Source organism: Anguilla anguilla, chromosome 1 (genome assembly GCF_013347855.1).
Source record: "Anguilla anguilla isolate fAngAng1 chromosome 1, fAngAng1.pri, whole genome shotgun sequence".
Classification (NCBI taxonomy): Eukaryota; Metazoa; Chordata; class Actinopteri; order Anguilliformes; family Anguillidae; genus Anguilla; species Anguilla anguilla.
Genome location: NC_049201.1, coordinates 86,334,169 through 86,354,561, shown reverse-complemented (window position 1 = coordinate 86,354,561; position 20,393 = coordinate 86,334,169). Strand labels below are relative to the sequence as shown.

At 48.1% G+C, this 20,393-nt stretch overlaps 1 protein-coding gene across 1 annotated transcript in view; it reads right to left on the bottom strand.

The window, feature by feature from the left end:
• Positions 1-20,393, bottom strand: part of LOC118214643 (CUB and sushi domain-containing protein 1-like) — a 247,803-nt gene that overhangs the window by 82,123 nt on the left and 145,287 nt on the right. The window contains 9 exon segments of the mRNA XM_035394776.1: positions 1,098-1,286; positions 2,664-2,879; positions 3,179-3,295; positions 4,578-4,766; positions 5,880-6,067; positions 8,098-8,236; positions 9,063-9,257; positions 9,482-9,808; positions 13,510-13,692. Coding sequence (XP_035250667.1) covers positions 1,098-1,286; positions 2,664-2,879; positions 3,179-3,295; positions 4,578-4,766; positions 5,880-6,067; positions 8,098-8,236; positions 9,063-9,257; positions 9,482-9,808; positions 13,510-13,692 — 1,743 coding nt within the window.

Genomic DNA, 20,393 nt, shown 5'->3' with positions numbered 1-20,393 from the left:
TGCTCAGCCCCATATATTCCACTGTGCTCAGCCCCATATATCCCACTGTGCTCAGCCCCATATGTTCCACTGTGCTCAGCCCCATACATCCCACTGTGCTCAGCCCCATATATCCCACTGTGCTCAGCCCCATATATCCCACTGTGCTCAGCCCCATATATCCCACTGCGCTGAACCCCATATATTCCACTGTGTTGAGTCTAAACTGCAAGGGACATAAAATAAAATATTATGTTTGAAAGTATTTTCACAGCAACATGTTTATTGTCATCAAAGGCCTTTACATTAAATCAAAAATAATAAAATACTTTTTACTTTTAGAGCTTTTCTCTGCCAGGTCTCAGGAGGACACAACACTAAGGCTCCCATGATCCTTTGCAAAAACCCTTTTTGGGTATAAACTATTAGTGCGCAAACAACATCAGTGTGGAAACACCACTGGGAATCTGTAAAGACCAGTGAAATACACTCCCACAGTGAGGGCCAGATTTACTAAACTACTGTGACTGCTTTTTCAACGCAAAAAAACCCAAAAAAAACAACAGTTGCTACAACGTCACAATATCTACGCGGGATTTAGAAAACGGTCGCAATGGGTCAAAATCGCTATTAGGAGGATTACATCACTCTGCGACTTTCCTTCTGATGCACAGTTAAACGTGTTCCTGCATATGTACACCTGGAGTGAACGCACTAAAACAGGGCGGAGATCGTGGGAATGATGCTAATTAAGTATTCTGTGTAATTTACTGAAGTGCGCATTAATTGCGACTCCTCCCTTTGTGTGAGAAGTTTTAGAGCTCCTGAAAGCAGGTGGTAATTTGCCCACACACAGGATGCCGGAGAAGGGAGTAAATCACCAAATAATCATTAATTAAACATGGCGGATTGGCTGATTGATTGATTTGTTGACTGATTGATTGATTGACTGGTTGATTTAGTAACTGACACGTCATCGCTCTCCTTGAATCCACTGCATCCATTAAAAACCGATGCACAGACAATGAACAGTAGGTATGCAGGGGGCTGGGGGGGAAGGGGGGGGGGTGTGAGGGTCAAAGGTCAGCCAAGCAGAATGAAAGCACGGGACCACCTACCCACACACCTGGGCAGAGCGGCGCTCCACACCTTCCTGCGGCCCCCCAGGCAGGTGACGCGCCCCCACCCCTCCAGCCTGTACCCCGGGAGGCAGGAGAAGGACAGGGAGTCCCCCACTCCGTACTGCGCCCCCTTCCTGCTGCTGAACGGGGGCACCCCCGGGTCCTCACACGGCTCCAGGTCATAATCTAGAGCAGGGAGGGAGAGGGAGGGAGGGAGAGAGAGAGAGAGGGAGAGAGAGAGAGGGAGAGAGAGATACAGAGACAGCAGAGGGACAAAGGAAGAGAGGAAGAAAAAAATAGGAAAGTGAAAGAGAGGATTGGGAGAGAGGAGGAGAGGGATAGAGGGAGAGGAAGAAAAGGAGATAGAAAAACAGGAGAGAGACAGAGAAGAGAGGGAGAGAGGAGGAGCAGGATAGAGGGAGAGGAAGAAAGGGAGAGAGAGCGCAGGATAGAGAATGAGAGAAGAGAGGGAGAGCAGGAGAGAGAGACAGAGAGAAAGGAGCGGACACATTTGTTAGAGACCCTGAGAGAGAGTGACAGTACCTCGGTGTCTGTGGGCTCCTGTATCTCATTTAGAGCGCGTAAGCGAAAGCAGTGCACTCACATCAGAGGCGTGGGGCTAAGAGCCATGTGACACGCTGAATGACGTTTGTGAAGCGGGGAGAAGCGTACAGCAGTAATAACATCCCTGCGCCTTTTAAATGTGCCACAGAAACACTGAGTCAGAGGAGCAGAGGTCCTCAAACATCCACACACGCAGGAACAGCCTGCCTCTCTCTCTCTCCCCCCATCTCTCCCTCCCTCTATCTCCATCTCTCTCTCTCTCCTCCATCTCTCCCTCCCTCCCTCTACCTCCATCTCTCTCTCTCCCCCATCTCTCCCTCTCTCTCCCTCCCTCCCTCTATCTCTCTCTCCCCATCTCTCCCTCTCTCTCCCTCCCTCTATCTCTATCACTCTCTCTCTCCCCATCTCTCCCTCTCTCTCCCTCCCTCCCTCTATCTCTATCTCTCTCTCCCCATCTCTCCCTCTCTCTCCCTCCCTCTCCCTCTCTTTCTCCCTCCCTCCCTCCCTGCCTCTATCTCTCCCTCCCTCCCTCTCTCCGTCTCTCCCTCTCTCCCTCTGTTTGTGTACTGCGGCGCTGTGTTTTCTCTGAAACCTGCGCCCTGCTGCAGCAGCCAGGTGTGACTGGGGGAACAGGTGCAGCAGCAATGACACATCTGGGCAAAATGAGATGCAGACGAATGCAAAAGAAATATCACAGTGTCCTTTCATCTGGAGATGGGAGAGTTTTCTTCTCCTTCTGGGTGTGATTACTTAGCTGAGAAGGTCATGTGACCGGGCGTGGTTGCTTAGCTGAGAAGGTCATGTGACTGGGTGTGGTTTCTTAGCTGAGAAGGTCATGTGACTGGGCATGGTTGCTTAGCTGAGAAGGTCATGTGACCGGGCGTGGTTGCTTAGCTGAGAAGGTCATGTGACCGGGCATGGTTGCTTAGCTGAGAAGGTCATGTGACCGGGCGTGGTTGCTTAGCTGAGAAGGTCATGTGACCGGGCGTGGTTGTGCACCTGTGAAGGTGATGTTGAAGCCCTCGTAGGAGACAGAGAAGTCGGACAGGAAGCGGATCTGTGCGGTGAAGTTGCCGAACAGGCCGGCGTTGAGTGGGGGGGGCAGAGACGCCCCCGTCAGGCTCCACAGGGGCCGAGCGAAGCTCCCGTTCTCCGTCACCAGCAGCTGGTCATGAGGACTCTCCAGGTGGAAAGTGTGGAAGGTGAACTGCACACCTGAGAGAGGGGGAGGGGGGGGAGAGACAGAGAAGGAGAGGGAGAGAGAGAGGAGGGGGAGAGTGGGGGGAGACAGGGAAAGGGAGGGGGGAAGGGGGAAAGAAAGAGTGGGAAAGAGCAAAAAAGAGAAGGATTATATACAGAAAAAGGGACAGAATGGAGTCCCATGCCCTGCCCCCTTGCCTGCCCCAGCCCCACCCCTTCACCTTTCCCATGCCCCGCCCCCTCACCTGCCCCAGCCCCACCCCCTCACCTTTCCCATGCCCCGCCCCCTCACATGCCCTAGCCCCGCCCCTCACCTTTCCCATGGGACATCTCTATGGTCCAGGTACAGTTCAGGTTGTGGGGGTAGTAATCTGGAAACCCAGGAGACAGGATGGTCCCAGAGTTACCCTGAATGTAGCCTCCACAGAGCGCTGCAGGAACAGGAAACAGGAAACAGGAAATGCTAATCAATCGTGTATCTGGCAGTGCATTCTGTACCAACTGTCTCAAACAGTGCAGGAGCAGTGGCTGGCAGTGTAGTATAATGGGTAAGGAGCTGGTCATGTAACCGATTGGTCACAGGATCGATTCCCAGGTAGTGCACTGTCATTGTACCCTTGAGCAAGGTGCTTAACCTGCATTGCTTCAGTATACAGTATATCCAGCTGTATAAATGGATGCAATGTCAATGCTACATAAAAAGTTGTGTAAGTCGCTCTGGATAAGAGCGTCTGATAAATGCCTGACTGTCACAGACTCTGTCAGCCCCAGCACTCAGAACAGCCCCTCCTGGGTGCACAGGAAAGATCTGAACCTGGAAACAGGCACATGGCAGCCATGTTGGGAGGGAAGAAAGGGGTGTGGCCATGGCAGCCATGTTGGGAGGGGGGAAAGGGGTGTGGCCATGGCAGCCATGTTAGGAGGGGAGAAAGGGGTATGGCCAGGGCAGCCATGTTGGGAGAGGGAAAAGAGGTGTGGCCAGGGCAGCCATGTTGGGAGGGGGGAAAGGGGTGTGGCCATGGCAGCCATGTTGGGAGAGGGGAAAGAGGTGTGGCCAGGGCAGCCATGTTGGGAGGGGGGAAAGGGGTGTGGCCAGGGCAGCCATGTTGGGAGGGGAGAAAGGGGTGTGGCGGGGGGCAGAGATGCTTTGAGGAGAGCACGTCACACGTCAGCAGGAGCAGACAGTGGGTGGGGGTGTAGCGCCATTGAGCAGCGCTACGTGGCGTTTCTCCACCTCCGCCTCTCTCCGCGGCTCAGGTGTGAACTCTGAGGAGATGCTGTGAAACCTCTCTGTGCCAAAAGCAGAGCACACACGTCAAAACTGCTTTTTTTTAGCTGGATAAATAACAGTCGTCACATCTCATGGTTCACACCGTACATTGAGGCAGACAAGTTTTCTTTCATGGATTATAAGAAAAAATGATTTATGATTTATAATCGGAGATGTCACCGTTTAAATAGTGCGTTTAATGAAGTTCCCAGTTGACTTCCATTATTTTTGTTTTGTTTCAGCCGGTAACAGGCTGAGCACTCCTTCGAAGCCATAAATAAATTATAAATTACCCATAATCCACAGCGCGGTCATCCAGAATGAATGGAAGATTTGCAAACTGTTACCATTCATTTCTATGAGCGCTACGGCTAATGCTAGCACCTGACCGGTCTCTGCAAAAACTGTCTCTGCTGGGGGGGGGTGGGGTGGGGTGGTCATACCGTCACAGCTGGGGAGGGGGCGGTTCCACTGGAAGTTGGGCTCGCACTCCAGGGGGGCGTCATCGCTGAGAGAGTACCCCGCCTCGCAGCTGAAGGTGACCCGCGCCCCCACAAAAAAATCATTCTCGTGCCTCTGCCCGTTCACAGGGATCCCAGGGTCTATGCACTGCCCCGACTTCAGCTTAATCGCTGGGGGGGGGGGAGAAAGAGAGGGGAGGGGGACAGAGGGGAGAGAGAGGGGGGGAGAGAGAGAGGGGCAGGGGGGGAGAGAGGGAGAAGGAGAGGGGGAGGGGGGAGAGAGGGGAGAGAGAGAGTGAGGAGAAAGAGAGGTAGGGGGGAGAGGGGGAGAGAGGGGGGGAGGGGGGAGAGAGATAGGGAGGGGAAGAGAGGGAGGGAGGGGGAGAGAGGGGGGGAGAGAGTGCAAAGTAGAGACACTTAGTTTGAGACATTGAGTTAATTTATTAAGACTTATTACAGAAATGCACACTTCTATAAGACAGCCCTTGTACTTAATAGGATTTACCTCAAACTTCTTAATAGTTATGTCACTCAGTGTCATGTAATATATTTAATTAAATCAAACCATAAGACCCGGAATTTCACAAGGTACAGAAAGCATCCAGGAGGAAAATGAACGCTCAGGAAATCAGTGAGCAGGAATGCGTCTACGGGTGGGGGATTAGAGGCGAAGTCTGCTGTTATGATGCAAACCCTGCTGTGATGAAGTAAATGTAGCATGCAACATAAAAGCCATTCTAAAGACATCTCTCCCTGCAGAGGCACTACGCCGCAGCTGATTGGCTGGCTGTGTGTAACTATGAGGAAGTTGATTGGCTGGCTGTATGTAACTATGAGGCAGTTGATTGGCTGGCTGTGTAAGTGTGAGGCAGCTGATTGGCTGGCTGTGTAACTGTGAGGCAGCTGATTGGCTGGCTGTGTGTAACTGTGAGCTAGCTGATTGGCTGGTTGTGTGTAACTGTGAGCTAGCTGATTGGCTGGCTGTGTGTAACTGTGAGCTAGCTGATTGGCTGGTTGTGTTTAACTATGAGGCAGCTGATTGGCTGGCTGTGTAACTGTGAGCTAGCTGATTGGCTGGCTGTGTGTAACTGTGAGCTAGCTGATTGGCTGGCTGTGTGTAACTGTGAGCTAGCTGATTGGCTGGCTGTGTAACTGTGAGGCAGCTGATTGGCTGACAGTGTGTAACTGTGAGCTAGCTGATTGGATGGTTGTGTGTAACTGTGAGGCAGCTGATTGGCTGGCTGTGTAACTATGAGGCAGCTGATTGGCTGGTGGTGCGCGTACTCTGGTAGCGGATCCTGAAGCCGGTGTCTGAGTGGCTCTTGTCGGTGGAGAAGAGCAGGTAGAGCAGGTTAGAGCTGCTGATGAGGAACTGGGGGACCTGGGTCCCCTGGTAGCTGCCAATCAGGGGCGACGTGGGGAACTGGCCGTCCCGAATCTCCAGGACATCGTAGTTCACCTCCGTCCGGAACCTGCAGGAGCCAGGTAACCATGAAACAAGCACTGTCCCTCAGCTTACACACACACATACACACACCCACACACACACACATACACACACCCACACACACACACACACACACACACACACACACACACACCCACACACAAACACACACCCACACACCCCTATACACACACACATCTTATACACGCACACACACACCCAATACATACACACACACACACCCACACACCCAATACATACACATACACACACACCCACACACCCAATACATACACACACACACACACACACACACACACACACACACAAACACACGCACACCTTATACACACACACACACACACATACACACACCCACACACACATACACACCCACACACCCCTACACACACACACATCTTATACACGCACACACACACCCAATACATACACACAGCTCATACACACACACACACACACACACACACCCACACACCCAATACATACACATACACACACACACACACACACCCAATACATACACATACACACACACACACACACACACACCCACACACCCAATACATACACATACACACACACACACACACACACACCCAATACATACACGTGCACACACACACACACACACACACACACACACATACACACACACACACACACGCATGCACACACACACACACACACGCACACACACACACGCACACACACACACACACATACACACACACACACACACACGCACACACACACACGCACACACAGAAGGTGCAGGTAGTAGGTGGGCAGTGTGTCAGACGGACCTTGTTCTTACTGCCCCCCCACCCCCACGCCCACATCTAAACCACAAAAGAATAAATGCTACAGAAATATTCGTTTTGTTGTTTGGTTCCATGGAATCAATAAAAGAATGTTTTCTGCTGCATTTCTATGGATTTTCATTTGCATCTGTGGCCTTGATTCCTCTCCCTCCCCCGATCGCTCAGCTGGTTATTCAGCCCTGCATTCGGCTGATAGGGGAGGAAGGAGCCATTAGATCATAAACAGCCTTCACACATTAAACACGTTAACGCAAAGAGTCACCCGATCAGCACTGACCCTGAACATCGGACTGAAGCTGTGACTGAGGCTCTGGTTCTGAAGTCTTACTGTAGAGCTGTGACTGAGGCTCTGGTTCTGACTGTAGAGCTGTGACTGAGGTTCTGGTTCTGAAGTGTTACTGTAGAGCTGTGATTGAGGCTCTGGTTCTGAAGTCTTACTGTAGAGCTGTGACTGAGGTTCTGGTTCTGAAGCCTCACTGTAGAGCTGTGACTGAGGCTCTGGTTCTGACTGTAGAGCTGTGACTGAGGCTCTGGTTCTGACTGTAGAGCTGTGACTGAGGCTCTGGTTCTGAAGTCTTACTGCAGAGCTGTGACTGAGGTTCTGGTTCTGACTGTAGAGCTGTGACTGAGGCTCTGGTTCTGACTGTAGAGCTGTGACTGAGGTTCTGGTTCTGACTGCAGAGCTGTGACTGAGGTTCTGAAGTCTTACTGTAGAGCTGTGACTGAGGTTCTGGTTCTGACTGTAGAGCTGTGACTGAGGTTCTGGTTCTGACTGTAGAGCTGTGACTGAGGTTCTGGTTCTGACTGTAGAGCTGTGACTGAGGTTCTGGTTCTGAAGCCTTACTGTAGAGCTGTGACTGAGGTTCTGTTTTTTGGGTTAAATCTTCCGCTCTTTGTCTCTGTTCTTAAGGCTGTGGTCTCAGCAGTAGTTCACAAACAGCCTGAGATCTGCAGACACGCACGTCTACAGCCCTGTACTGATGCTCTAACCTGCAGGATTTGGGTTCAGTCTCCTCCGTAAGTTCCAGCAGAAAAACCCTGGGCCTGGGAGTCCGACCTGCTCTGGGCACTAGAGACAGCTCTCATCTCCCCCAGCACAGACTTACATTTACCCTGCGTGTGTGTGCGTGAGAGAGAGAGAAAGAGAGAGAGCCCAGACAGACACACAGATCCCTCCTCTCTGATTGGCTGTAATGCTCAGCAGCTAACTCACTTGTCGAAGATGATCTTGATGGGGTTCCCCTGTGGAGCCTCTATGACCCACTCGCAGTTGAGCGCCTCCTTATAGAGTTCGGGCCAGCCCGGGGACAGGATCACCCCCCTGGAGCCCTTCAGATACCCTCCACAGGGAGCTGCAGGGCGGGACATAGACTCATCAACTAACTACTCACACCACTACACCCGCACTCACCCATTCACACCACTATACCCACATTCACCCATTCACACCACTACACCCGCATTCACCCATTCACACCACTATACCCACATTCACCCATTCACACCACTATACCCACATTCACCCATTCACACCACTATACCCACATTCACCCATTCACACCACTACACCCGCACTCACACCACTAAACCCGCATTCACCCATTCACACCACTACACCTGCATTCACACCACTAAACCCGCATTCACCCATTCACACCACTATACCCACATTCACCCATTCACACCACTACACCCGCACTCACACCACTAAACCCGCATTCACCCATTCACACCACTACACCTGCATTCACACCAATAAACCTGTATTCACACCACTAAACCTGTATTCACACCACTAAACCTGTATTCACACCACTAAACCTGTATTCACACCACTAAACCTGTATTCACACCACTAAACCCGCATTCCCCCGTTCATACAATTAACCCTCCACTCGCGTACTCACACCACTAAACCTCCAATCACTAATTCACACCACTTAACTTCCATTCACTTATTCAGAGTACCAAACCTCCATTTACTAGTTCACTGGGGTATATTTTGCCAGAGGGTGCAGTGTTTTTTTTGGGAATGTTCAAATGCGGCAGCCAGTAGGCACAGGCGTACCCCAGGGCTCAGTGCTCGGTCCGTTACTGATCCCTCCTGCTGTTCTAACGCTGTAATGAGCTTCAGATAACACACAGCACAGAAGCGTGTTTAAGTCCTCTGGGGCTCACCCTCGCACCGCGGCACCGTGCCGTCCCACACCACGTTCCCCTCCTTCAGGACGCAGGACATGTTGAGGGAGCCGTGGGTCTTCACGAAGCCCTCCTCGCACTGGAACCCCACCCAGCTGCCCAGCTGCAGGCTCGCCCCCGACCGCCGCGCGTTGACTGGCACGCCCGGGTCCGGGCACTCGTTATGCCGAAACGCTGGGGGCAGGAAGAGCAAGGCATGATGGGAAACACAGAAATGATGGGAACGACACAGCAGATTAGAGTTCTACGATGCCAACACTTATGAACCTGTATAGCTTTGGCTGGGCATTGCAGATATTTCAGCGGATTGGTAACTAGCAGGAGAAAAAAGGTTCAGCAGGGAAACTGTGGGATTGGGCAGGTACCCCTAAGCCCGCGCCCGGTGTTGGTGTACTCACTGGTAAAGCTGATGTTGAACCCGCGCCCGGTGTTGGTGTGGTCGGTCATGAACTCCAGCCGGGCGACGTGGCCGCTGGTGGTGATGGGCGCGGGCATGACGTCGCCGGAGAAGGTGCCCAGGACGGGCGCCTCGGCCTTGCCCCCGTCCTTGACGGACAGGTAGTCGAACTGCTTCTCGATGCTGAGGTCGTTGAAGGCCAGGCTGACCCGGCTCTCGGGCGAGGCGATGATCAGCCAGACGCAGTGCACGCTGTTCCCATAATCCTGCGGGTAGTTGGGCGAGAGCAGCACGCCCGACGGGGACGTGAAGTTGAAGAAGCAGGAAACTGTCGAGAAAGAGGAAGACGGAACAGAGCTGCTCTCAACAGGAGAAAGGCGACAGCAAGCTGTTTATAAAGATCACAAAACCTGCATGGGTTAGACTGTGAAGATCACACAGCACACGTGTGTGTGTTAGTCTATGAAGATCACACAGCACATGTGTGTGTTAGTCTATGAAGATCACACAGCACACACGTGTTTTAGTCTATGAAGATCACACAGCACGTGTGTGTTAGTCTATGAAAATCACACAGCATGTGTGTGAGTCTATAATGATCACACAGCATGTGTGTGAGTCTATAATGATCACACAGCATGTGTGTGAGTCTATAATGATCACACAGCATGTGTGTGAGTCTATAATGATCACACAGCATGTGTGTGAGTCTATAATGATCACACAGCATGTGTGTGAGTCTATAATGGTAGCAGCATGTATGTTAGTTTACGAGCTGCTGCATCGTGCTTTTTGACACACTGCCAGGGCTTCTTCTGCAAACGCTGCTAGTGACTGGCCTATTTGTCACTAGGAGAGGCTTGACGATGTAACGTCATAAAGCTTGATGATGGATCGAGGTAATGACATCATGTGACTATACACACGCAAACACCACCGCCAAATTACAGGAGAGCATAGAGCAATTCAGTTCTGTAGCTCTTGCTGCAATAATAAAAGCCAAGGTCACCAATTATACTACATTTTGGTAATTTTGTATTATTCCACAAGGCCAACCAAACATGTTGGTAAGGTTTTTTAGGGGGAAAAACTGTGTAATACATTTAAAACAAAATATAAATCCAGTGAGTTTCTTACTATTCAAGCTGAACGGGCCGTTTTGGGTGGGTGTACGAGATTTCATCATAGGCTCTTCACTGATTGGTTAACTGATCGGGGAATGACAAGAGTGCCCCTCCCACACAGAAAGGCCCGCCAGGATTTGAACCCGGCGACCTACTTGCTGTGAGGCGACAGTATTATCCAGTGAGAATATTCGCTCTTTGAATGTTCACTCTTTGAATCACTTAGGGTGACCTTCACCCTCTGCTTCCGCTAAATTGCCTCTTTTTTGTAAAATTGTCAGGGGTTTTTTATACATAATGTATGAACCCGACCCTCCTCTCAGTCTGTGGAACGTCTCCCCGTGGAGATAATTCTTCCTGACTATAGGTGCGGTGGACAAAAGAGCCACAAATTATCCTCCTCTCCGAGCGCAAGTCCGAACTTCCACACGGGCTTATCGCGGAGCCTCTCCAGTGTCGTTATCCGTGTGTAATATCCTGCTTTAATAAACGATCCCTGTTCTCACGTTAATCAATATGAGCAGATTATAAGGAACCGTGATTTCCGTGTTTAAACTGCGCGGTCATCTCCGCTCCCTTATCCAGCGGCTCTCTAACGAGGCCCCGTCATTAAATTTCCGTTATTTAAGCGCCTCCCCGCCCTGCTAGCGGCAGGCAGGCCCGGCTCCGTGGATCATCCTTATTAAACTCGCAGGAAATTCTTCCAAGATTTTCCGAACGGCGGCACGCCAATTTATCCTGCTTAAATGCGAAAATAAACAAGCCGGAAGAAGAGGCTGGATCGGCGGCGGTGGAAGAGTTTCCATGACAACGTCCATTAAAAGCGAGCGGACGGGGAGCGTTTCTCTGAAGGTGGCTCGTGTGAACGGAGCGCGCTCCGTGAGTGCTGACTGCAGCTCGCGAAGCGCGCAGAACGCGCTCTGTAAACAAGCGTGTGTTAGCTTTTTACGTTTACCGTGTCTCCTTTTTTAAAATGATTATTTATTGATTTATATTTGCGGATGCACGTGTATTCCGCTACACAGAACTTGTTCATATTTCTGTCTTCTGTTTGTACCCCTCCGCACAATGCCTGGAATACAAGGAACCCTGGGGAAATACATCTTTGGTTCTTTGGTAGGACTGCAAAGATTCGCCGGTACGGACCAATGCACCGATCCAAGTGTCTTAAGATGCGGCTGAATTACTCCAAAACGCCAAACCGGTCCTAAATAAGAGGGAAACCGGTCCTAAATAAGAGGGAAACCCAAACCGGTCCTGAATAAGAGGGAAACCGGTCCTGAATAAGAGGGAAACCGGTCCTGAATAACAGGGAAACCGGTCCTGAATAAGAGGGAAACCGTCCAAAAATCAAACTTTGTGAAAATATGAAACTCGAAGTCTGCTTTCTATGCGTTACTGTGTGCGTGTCCTTGTGTTATTCCTCAGTGTCAATAATGTCATTTCTGGTTTATAATGAACGAGAGAGAGAGAGAGAAGCCACAGACATGCTTTTTGGGCTGGCAGGTAAGCCCTCTGCCCAGTTACACCAGCGCGGGGCATTCCCCATACCTGTACAGCACTGATAATTTGGTAATTTGGCACTTTTTAGGGCATCCTATAGAAATAACCACACTGACCACAGACTCTCAGCCTCTTAAGAACATTCATTTCTGTACATTCTGACCTCGTATAAACACACCGAATTCAGATACGACTTCACACGTCCGCACAATAAAAGGCCCCTAAAGTTTTTTGGGGGGTTATTTTACATTTTCTCCTTACTTTTCCAGCTAATCATCAAAAATGGTCCAGTTCCACAATCAATAATTCTTACATTTACTGTAGCTACATCATCTACCATTCTTCCAATAACAACGTCTGATCAAAGAACTGTGGCCAGTTCAAAGAACTGAGTAGCTAACTGCAGGTTATCTGGACACACACTCAGAGACATTCACGTGACACAAAGTTTGAATGACCTCATTCTCGTCAGATGGTAAGATTTAAAAAACACAGTGCCAAGTCACATAAAATAATTTAGGGAACACTGGGTAGGATAGCTTTTTTTATTTATCTGAGCCAAGATTGAGCCAAGAGCTGATATTGTTTGTTGTGACCTCATTTTCACAACAATACTTTCAGCGGCAGGCTTAGCCTTTACACAGTGCTTTGCATGTATGAGTAACTTGCCTTTTTTGTACATTGAAAACGTGTTTTTTTAAAATAGACTTATCTAGACAGGCGAGCACGCCTTCAGCTAACCTAAGCTTGAGCAGCCCTGGAAGTAAGCCTGTACTGCGCATATTGAGTTCAAAACATTGGAGCTCCCATTAATATGAATGTGGAATATTAGCCTTTTTATGGAAAAACAAAACTTCCCCGATGGTATTCTGAAACTTGATTAACAATTGTTATGTTGCATATGATACATAACAATTGTTAATCAAGTTTCAGAATACCATTGGGGATGTTTTGTTTTTCCTTCAAAAGTAATAAAATATGTAAGTATTAATAAATATTTTACTTCAATGTCCGGACCAAAACAACTGTCTTTTCACAAACTGTTACACATAATGAAATGTATGATCACAAAAAATTTACTGATGAGATTTTCTACAGTCTGCAGGAGGGCGGGGCTTCTTCAAACCCCACCCACAGATATCCCACCCTCCAATCCAGTCCAGAGACTGTAAACGTGCAATCATTTTTAACCTATTGTGCACGTCGTCAATGGGTGGAGCTAAATGTGAAACCCTACCCATTGATATCCAATCCCGCCCCTCCTGCATCCTGCAGTAGTTGGACAAGCCAAGTACATCTGACTGCAGGAGGCTGGATATCGATTGGGACTGCAGCAGAGAGATGCCACTCCCACCAAACGCAGAACGGGACTCTGGGATTGGAGGACATAGATGCCACTTACACACGCAGCTGGGCTTCTTGGCTGACCACTGGTTGTTTTTCTGACAAGTGATGTTCCTCTTCCCCACCAGCTCAAAGGCAGGCAGGCACTCGAAATACAGCTTGTCTCCGTGCTGGAAGTTTGACCCCTCGCGCTTGCCGTAGGCGGGGATCCCTGGGTCTCCACAGCTTCCCTGGTCTATTTCTGAAGAACAGAGACAGTCAAAAACGACATGCAAAATGACAAACTGCAGCATGGAGGGGGCAGAGATTCTACAGACACACCAGATGCTCTGCTGTGTGTTAACACCACATGCATTATGACATCATAGGTGGTTTCTGTTTAGTTTTGAAATGTTTTAGCTGAGAGTTTTTTGTAATCTTGACCTGTGCGCACCCGTTGCATGAATGCATTCTGTGGCTTTCGAACCCGAGAGTGCACTCCAACGCGCTCTTTTTCCCTCAACGGCGGATTTGATCTGCTTTACAACTCTTCACGGAGATGCAACGCACCAGGTCGCACAGATGGAAACATCCTTTGGCGAGGAAAAATACAATGTTCAGCTGTCACAAAGCTGTGAAGATGTCTGAAATTACAGCAGAATTTGCAAGCAACACCGACGGAACTCCATGTCATGAATTAATAATGCGGTGAAAAGACTCTACGGTACGTTTCAGCAGCCGATCCTGTACACATTCACGGCCGAGGCCGCTCGACTGCTTCAAAGAGCTGAAACAGTTTTCGGAAACGTGTTTCAATGCCAGTGTGTACAGGACCTTAGAGAGTCTAGCACATAACAACCAGACACTGAGCACAGTGCTCTGAACATTCAAAGCTCTGTCTCCCTGAAAGGTGAAGCGGAGCTACGTCTGGATGCTCCTCATGAATATTTATGAATGGGCGTGGCCAAGTGCAACACCGTGGCAACGCATCGTTTTGCAATGCAGCACCTCCTAGAAAACCCTGTTACTGCTTAAGAACATTCTGGAAACTCCTGTATTTAAGAAACAAGAAGAATGGACAGATGAATCAATGGATGGAAGGAAGGATGGAACACAGGAGCTGAGTATCTGGTCGGTATCTAAACTCTGCATGGTGGTACGATTCTACACACTTTAGTGCACTAAGCTAGCGTTGTTAAACCCAACAAGACTATACTACTTAAGTCTCACATAATTACCCATCAGGCTGTTGGGTTTTGTCTTCTGATAAGTAAACATTTGACATTTCAAATCTTTTTTTTTAAATGTCTGTAAAAAATGCATTAGAGCTGAGAAACAGGACGTTGAGTACCTGGATCATGAGTAACCCTCTACACACACACACACACACACACACTGACACGCACACACACACACGCTCGCACACATGTGCACGCTAGCACACATACACACACGGGCACGCATGCAGGCACACACATACTGTACACATACACATACGTGCACACGCATATGCACACACACACACACTCACACACACAGGCGTACACGCAGGCACACACATGCACAGGCATACACTCACACACACACACACACACACGCTCGCACACATGCGCACGCTCGCACACACACACACACACACACACTCGCACACATGCGCACGCTCGCACACATACACACAGACACACACACACACACACACACTCGCACACATGCACACAAACACACACACACACACACACTCGCACGCTCGCACACACACACACACACACCATCTGGGTTTGACTCTAATCACAGTGATTTCTCAGACCAGACTGCAAAGTGACAGGCTGAGCTATTAGGTCGTAATCTTCCACTTACACACCCAAGTGTTACTGTTTTACAGTAAACATTAAACCATAATCTTCCACTTACAAACCCAAGTGTTACTGTTTTACAGTAAACATTAAACTGTAATATTCCACTTACAAACCCAAGTGTTACTGTTTTACAGTAAACATTAAACTGTAATCTTCCACTTACAAACCCAAGTGTTACAGGTTTTACAGTAAACATTAAACTGTAATCTTCCACTTACAAACGCAAGTGTTACTATTTACAGTAAACATCAAACTGTAATCTTCGACTTACAAACGCAAGTGTTACTGTTTTACAGTAAACATTAAACTGTAATCTTCCACTTACAAACCCAAGTGTTACTATTTTACAGTAAACATTAAACTGTAATCTTCCACTTACAAACCCAAGTGATACTATTTTACAGTAAACATTAAACTGTAATCTTCCACTTACAAACGCAAGTGTTACTGTTTTACAGTAAACTGTAATCTTTTACTTACAAACCCAAGTGTTACTGCTTTACAGTAAACATTAAACTGTAATCTTCCACTTACAAACCCAAGTGTTACTGTTTTACAGTAAACATTAAACTGTAATCTTCCACTTACAAACCCAAGTGTTACTGTTTTACAGTAAACATCAAACCATAATCTTCCACTTACAAACCCAAGTGTTACTGTTTTACAGTAAACATTAAACTGTAATCTTCTACTTACAAACCCAAGTGTTACTGCTTTACAGTAAACATTAAACTGTAATCTTCTACTTACAAACCCAAGTGTTACTGTTTTACAGTAAACATTAAACTGTAATCTTCCACTTACAAACCCAAGTGTTACTATTTCACAGTAAACATTAAACTGTAATCTTCCACTTACAAACGCAAGTGTTACTATTTTACAGTAAACATCAAACTGTAATCTTCCACTTACAAACGCAAGTGTTACTGTTTTACAGTAAACATTAAACCATAATCTTCCACTTACAAACCCAAGTGTTACTGTTTTACAGTAAACATTAAACTGTAATCTTCCACTTACAAATTCAAGTGTTACTGTTTTACAGTAAACATTAAACTGTAATCTTCCACTTACAAACCCAAGTGATACTATTTTACAGTAAACATTAAACTGTAATCTTCCACTTACAAACGCAAGTGTTTTACAGTAAACTGTAATCTTTTACTTACAAACCCAAGTGATACTATTTTACAGTAAACATAAAACTGTAATCTTCCACTTACAAACCCAAGTGTTACTGTTTTACAGTAAACATTAAACTGTAATCTTCTACTTACAAACCCAAGTGTTACTGTTTTACAGTAAACATTAAACTGTAATCTTCTACTTACAAACCCAAGTGTTACTGTTTTACAGTAAACATTAAACTGTAATCTTCTACTTACAAACCCAAGTGTTACTGTTTTACAGTAAACATTAAACCATAATCTTCCACTTACAAACCCAAGTGTTACTGTTTTACAGTAAACATTAAACTGTAATCTTTCACTTACAAACGCAAGTGATACTATTTTACAGTAAACCGTAATCTTCTACTTACAAACCCAAGTGTTACTGTTTTACAGTAAACATTAAACTGTAATCTTCTACTTACAAACCCAAGTGTTACTGTTTTACAGTAAACATTAAACTGTAATCTTCTACTTACAAACCAAAGTGTTACTGTTTTACAGTAAACTGTAACCTTTTACTTACAAACCCAAATGTTACTGTTTTACAGTAAACATCAAACCGTAATCTTCCACTTACAAACCCAAGTGTTACTGTTTTACAGTAAACATTAAACTGTAATCTTCTACTTACAAACCCAAGTGTTACTGTTTTACAGTAAACATTAAACTGTAATCTTCCATTTACAAACGCAAGTGATACTATTTTACAGTAAACCGTAATCTTCTACTTACAAACCCAAGTGTTACTGTTTTACAGTAAACATTAAACTGTAATCTTCTACTTACAAACCCAAGTGTTACTGTTTTACAGTAAACATTAAACTGTAATCTTCTACTTACAAACCCAAGTGTTACTGTTTTACAGTAAACATTAAACTGTAATCTTCTACTTACAAACCCAAGTGTTACTGTTTTACAGTAAACATTAAACTGTAATCTTCTACTTACAAACCCAAGTGTTACTGTTTTACAGTAAACATCAAACCGTAATCTTCTACCTACAAACCCAAGTGTTACTGTTTTACAGTAAACATTAAACTGTAATCTTCCATTTACAAACCCAAGTGTTACTATTTTACAGTAAACATTAAACTGTAATCTTCTACTTACAAACGCAAGTGTTTCCATTTTACAGTAAACATTAAACCATAATCTTCCACTTACAAACTCAAGTGTTACTTTTTTCCAAGAAATGTCAGACTAAGATCATCCATTCACAAATAAACACAAGTGTTTATTAAGAGTTTTTCATGCACAAAAAGACAGCTTTGGCAAGGTTGTCCAATGAGCTCGCCAGAGTTCATGAGAGGAGAATCAGTTGGCAGTTAATATAAAATATTAACCCCAGGGTCTATCTGAGATAGCACTAATAAACTCATCACTAAAAATGCACCCAGCCTCATCAGCTTGGACAGCAGCATCATGAGCGGGTAATGCACCATAAAACAAGAGATAGAGAGAGAGGGGGGAGAGAGGGAGGGAAAGAGAGAAACAGAGAGAGACTATTCCTTGCACACTAGGCTTCAGCAATATGCATGTTATCATTGCAGTGCCAATAGAGGAAACTAAATAGAAAAGAGAGAGAGAGAGAGAGGGAGGGAGGGAAACAGTTGAGAGAAACAGAGAAAGAGATGAGAGAGAGAAGCAGAGAGAGAGGGAGGAGGCAGAAGGGAAAGGAGGAGGGACAAAAACCCGAAAACTCTGGAGGATGCGGGTCCCACATTAACCGCTGCTTAATGCCTGAATTTATAAGCCAAATAAATAATTCATCGGCTGTAAACCGGCTAAATTTGTGCATCTCTGCAGCACACAGACCATAGTGTGGCCGTCACGCTGGATAAACCACGCTGGGCAAAGCATGCTGGGTAAAGCAGAATGTGCAGTCACACGTTGCATGAAAAATGCAATTTCTGAACGACAAGCATTCGTTTCAAACATTAGAACGGGGGAGAGCGTTCGTTTTAAAGAGGAGAATGGGGGAGAGCGTCTGTTTCAAACAGGAGACGGGGAAGAGCGTTCATTTAACAAGCAAAACGGGAGCAAGCTGAGTGTGGGAGGAGACCGCAGCGAGCCGCTCGTTTGAGAGTGCTAACTTCCCAGGGCTTAGAGCACGCCTGCCCAACGATCACTCAGCTTCATACAGCAGGACCGCCCAACCATCACTCAGCTTCATACAGCACGCCTGCCCAGCGATCACTCAGCTTCATACAGCAGGACCGCCCAGCCATCACTCAGCTTCATACAGCACGCCTGCCCAGCGATCACTCAGCTTCATACAGCAGGACCGCCCAGCGATCACTCAGCTTCATACAGCACGCCTGCCCAACAATCACTCAGCTTCATACAGCAGGACCGCCCAGCGATCACTCAGCTTCATACAGCACGCCTGCCCAACGATCACTCAGCTTCATACAGCAGGACCGCCCAGCGATCACTCAGCTTCATACAGCACGCCTGCCCAGCGATCACTCAGCTTCATACAGCAGGACCGCCCAGCCATCACTCAGCTTCATACAGCACGCCTGCCCAGCGATCACTCAGCTTCATACAGCAGGACCGCCCAGCCATCACTCAGCTTCATACAGCACGCCTGCCCAGCCATCACTCAGCTTCATACAGCAGGACCGCCCAGCCATCACTCAGCTTCATACAGCACGCCTGCCCAGCGATCACTCAGCTTCATACAGCACGCCTGCCCAGCGATCACTCAGCTTCATACAGCACGCCTGCCCAACGATCACTCAGCTTCATACAGCAGGACCGCCCAGCGATCACTCAGCTTCATACAGCACGCCTGCCCAACGATCACTCAGCTTCATACAGCAGGACCGCCCAACGATCACTCAGCTTCATACAGCACGCCTGCCCAACGATCACTCAGCTTCATACAGCAGGACCGCCCAGCGATCACTCAGCTTCATACAGCACGCCTGCCCAGCCATCACTCAGCTTCATACAGCACGCCTGCCCAGCCATCACTCAGCTTCATACAGCACGCCTGCCCAGCCATCACTCAGCTTCATACAGCACGCCTGCCCAGCCATCACTCAGCTTCATACAGCACGCCTGCCCAGCGATCACTCAGCTTCATACAGCAGGACCGCCCAGCGATCACTCAGCTTCATACAGCACGCCTGCCCAGCGATCACTCAGCTTCATACAGCAGGACCGCCCAGCCATCACTCAGCTTCATACAGCACGCCTGCCCAGCGATCACTCAGCTTCATACAGCAGGACCGCCCAGCCATCACTCAGCTTCATACAGCACGCCTGCCCAGCCATCACTCAGCTTCATACAGCAGGACCGCCCAGCCATCACTCAGCTTCATACAGCACGCCTGCCCAGCGATCACTCAGCTTCATACAGCACGCCTGCCCAGCGATCACTCAGCTTCATACAGCACGCCTGCCCAGCCATCACTCAGCTTCATACAGCAGGACCGCCCAGCGATCACTCAGCTTCATACAGCACGCCTGCCCATCGATCACTCAGCTTCATACAGCAGGACCGCCCAACGATCACTCAGCTTCATACAGCACGCCTGCCCAACGATCACTCAGCTTCATACAGCAGGACCGCCCAGCGATCACTCAGCTTCATACAGCACGCCTGCCCAGCCATCACTCAGCTTCATACAGCACGCCTGCCCAGCCATCACTCAGCTTCATACAGCACGCCTGCCCAGCCATCACTCAGCTTCATACAGCACGCCTGCCCAGCCATCACTCAGCTTCATACAGCACGCCTGCCCAGCGATCACTCAGCTTCATACAGCACGGCTGCCCAGCCATCACTCAGCTTCATACAGCACGCCTGCCCAGCGATCACTCAGCTTCATACAGCACGGCTGCCCAGCCATCACTCAGCTTCATACAGCACGCCTGCCCAGCCATCACTCAGCTTCATACAGCACGGCTGCCCAGCCATCACTCAG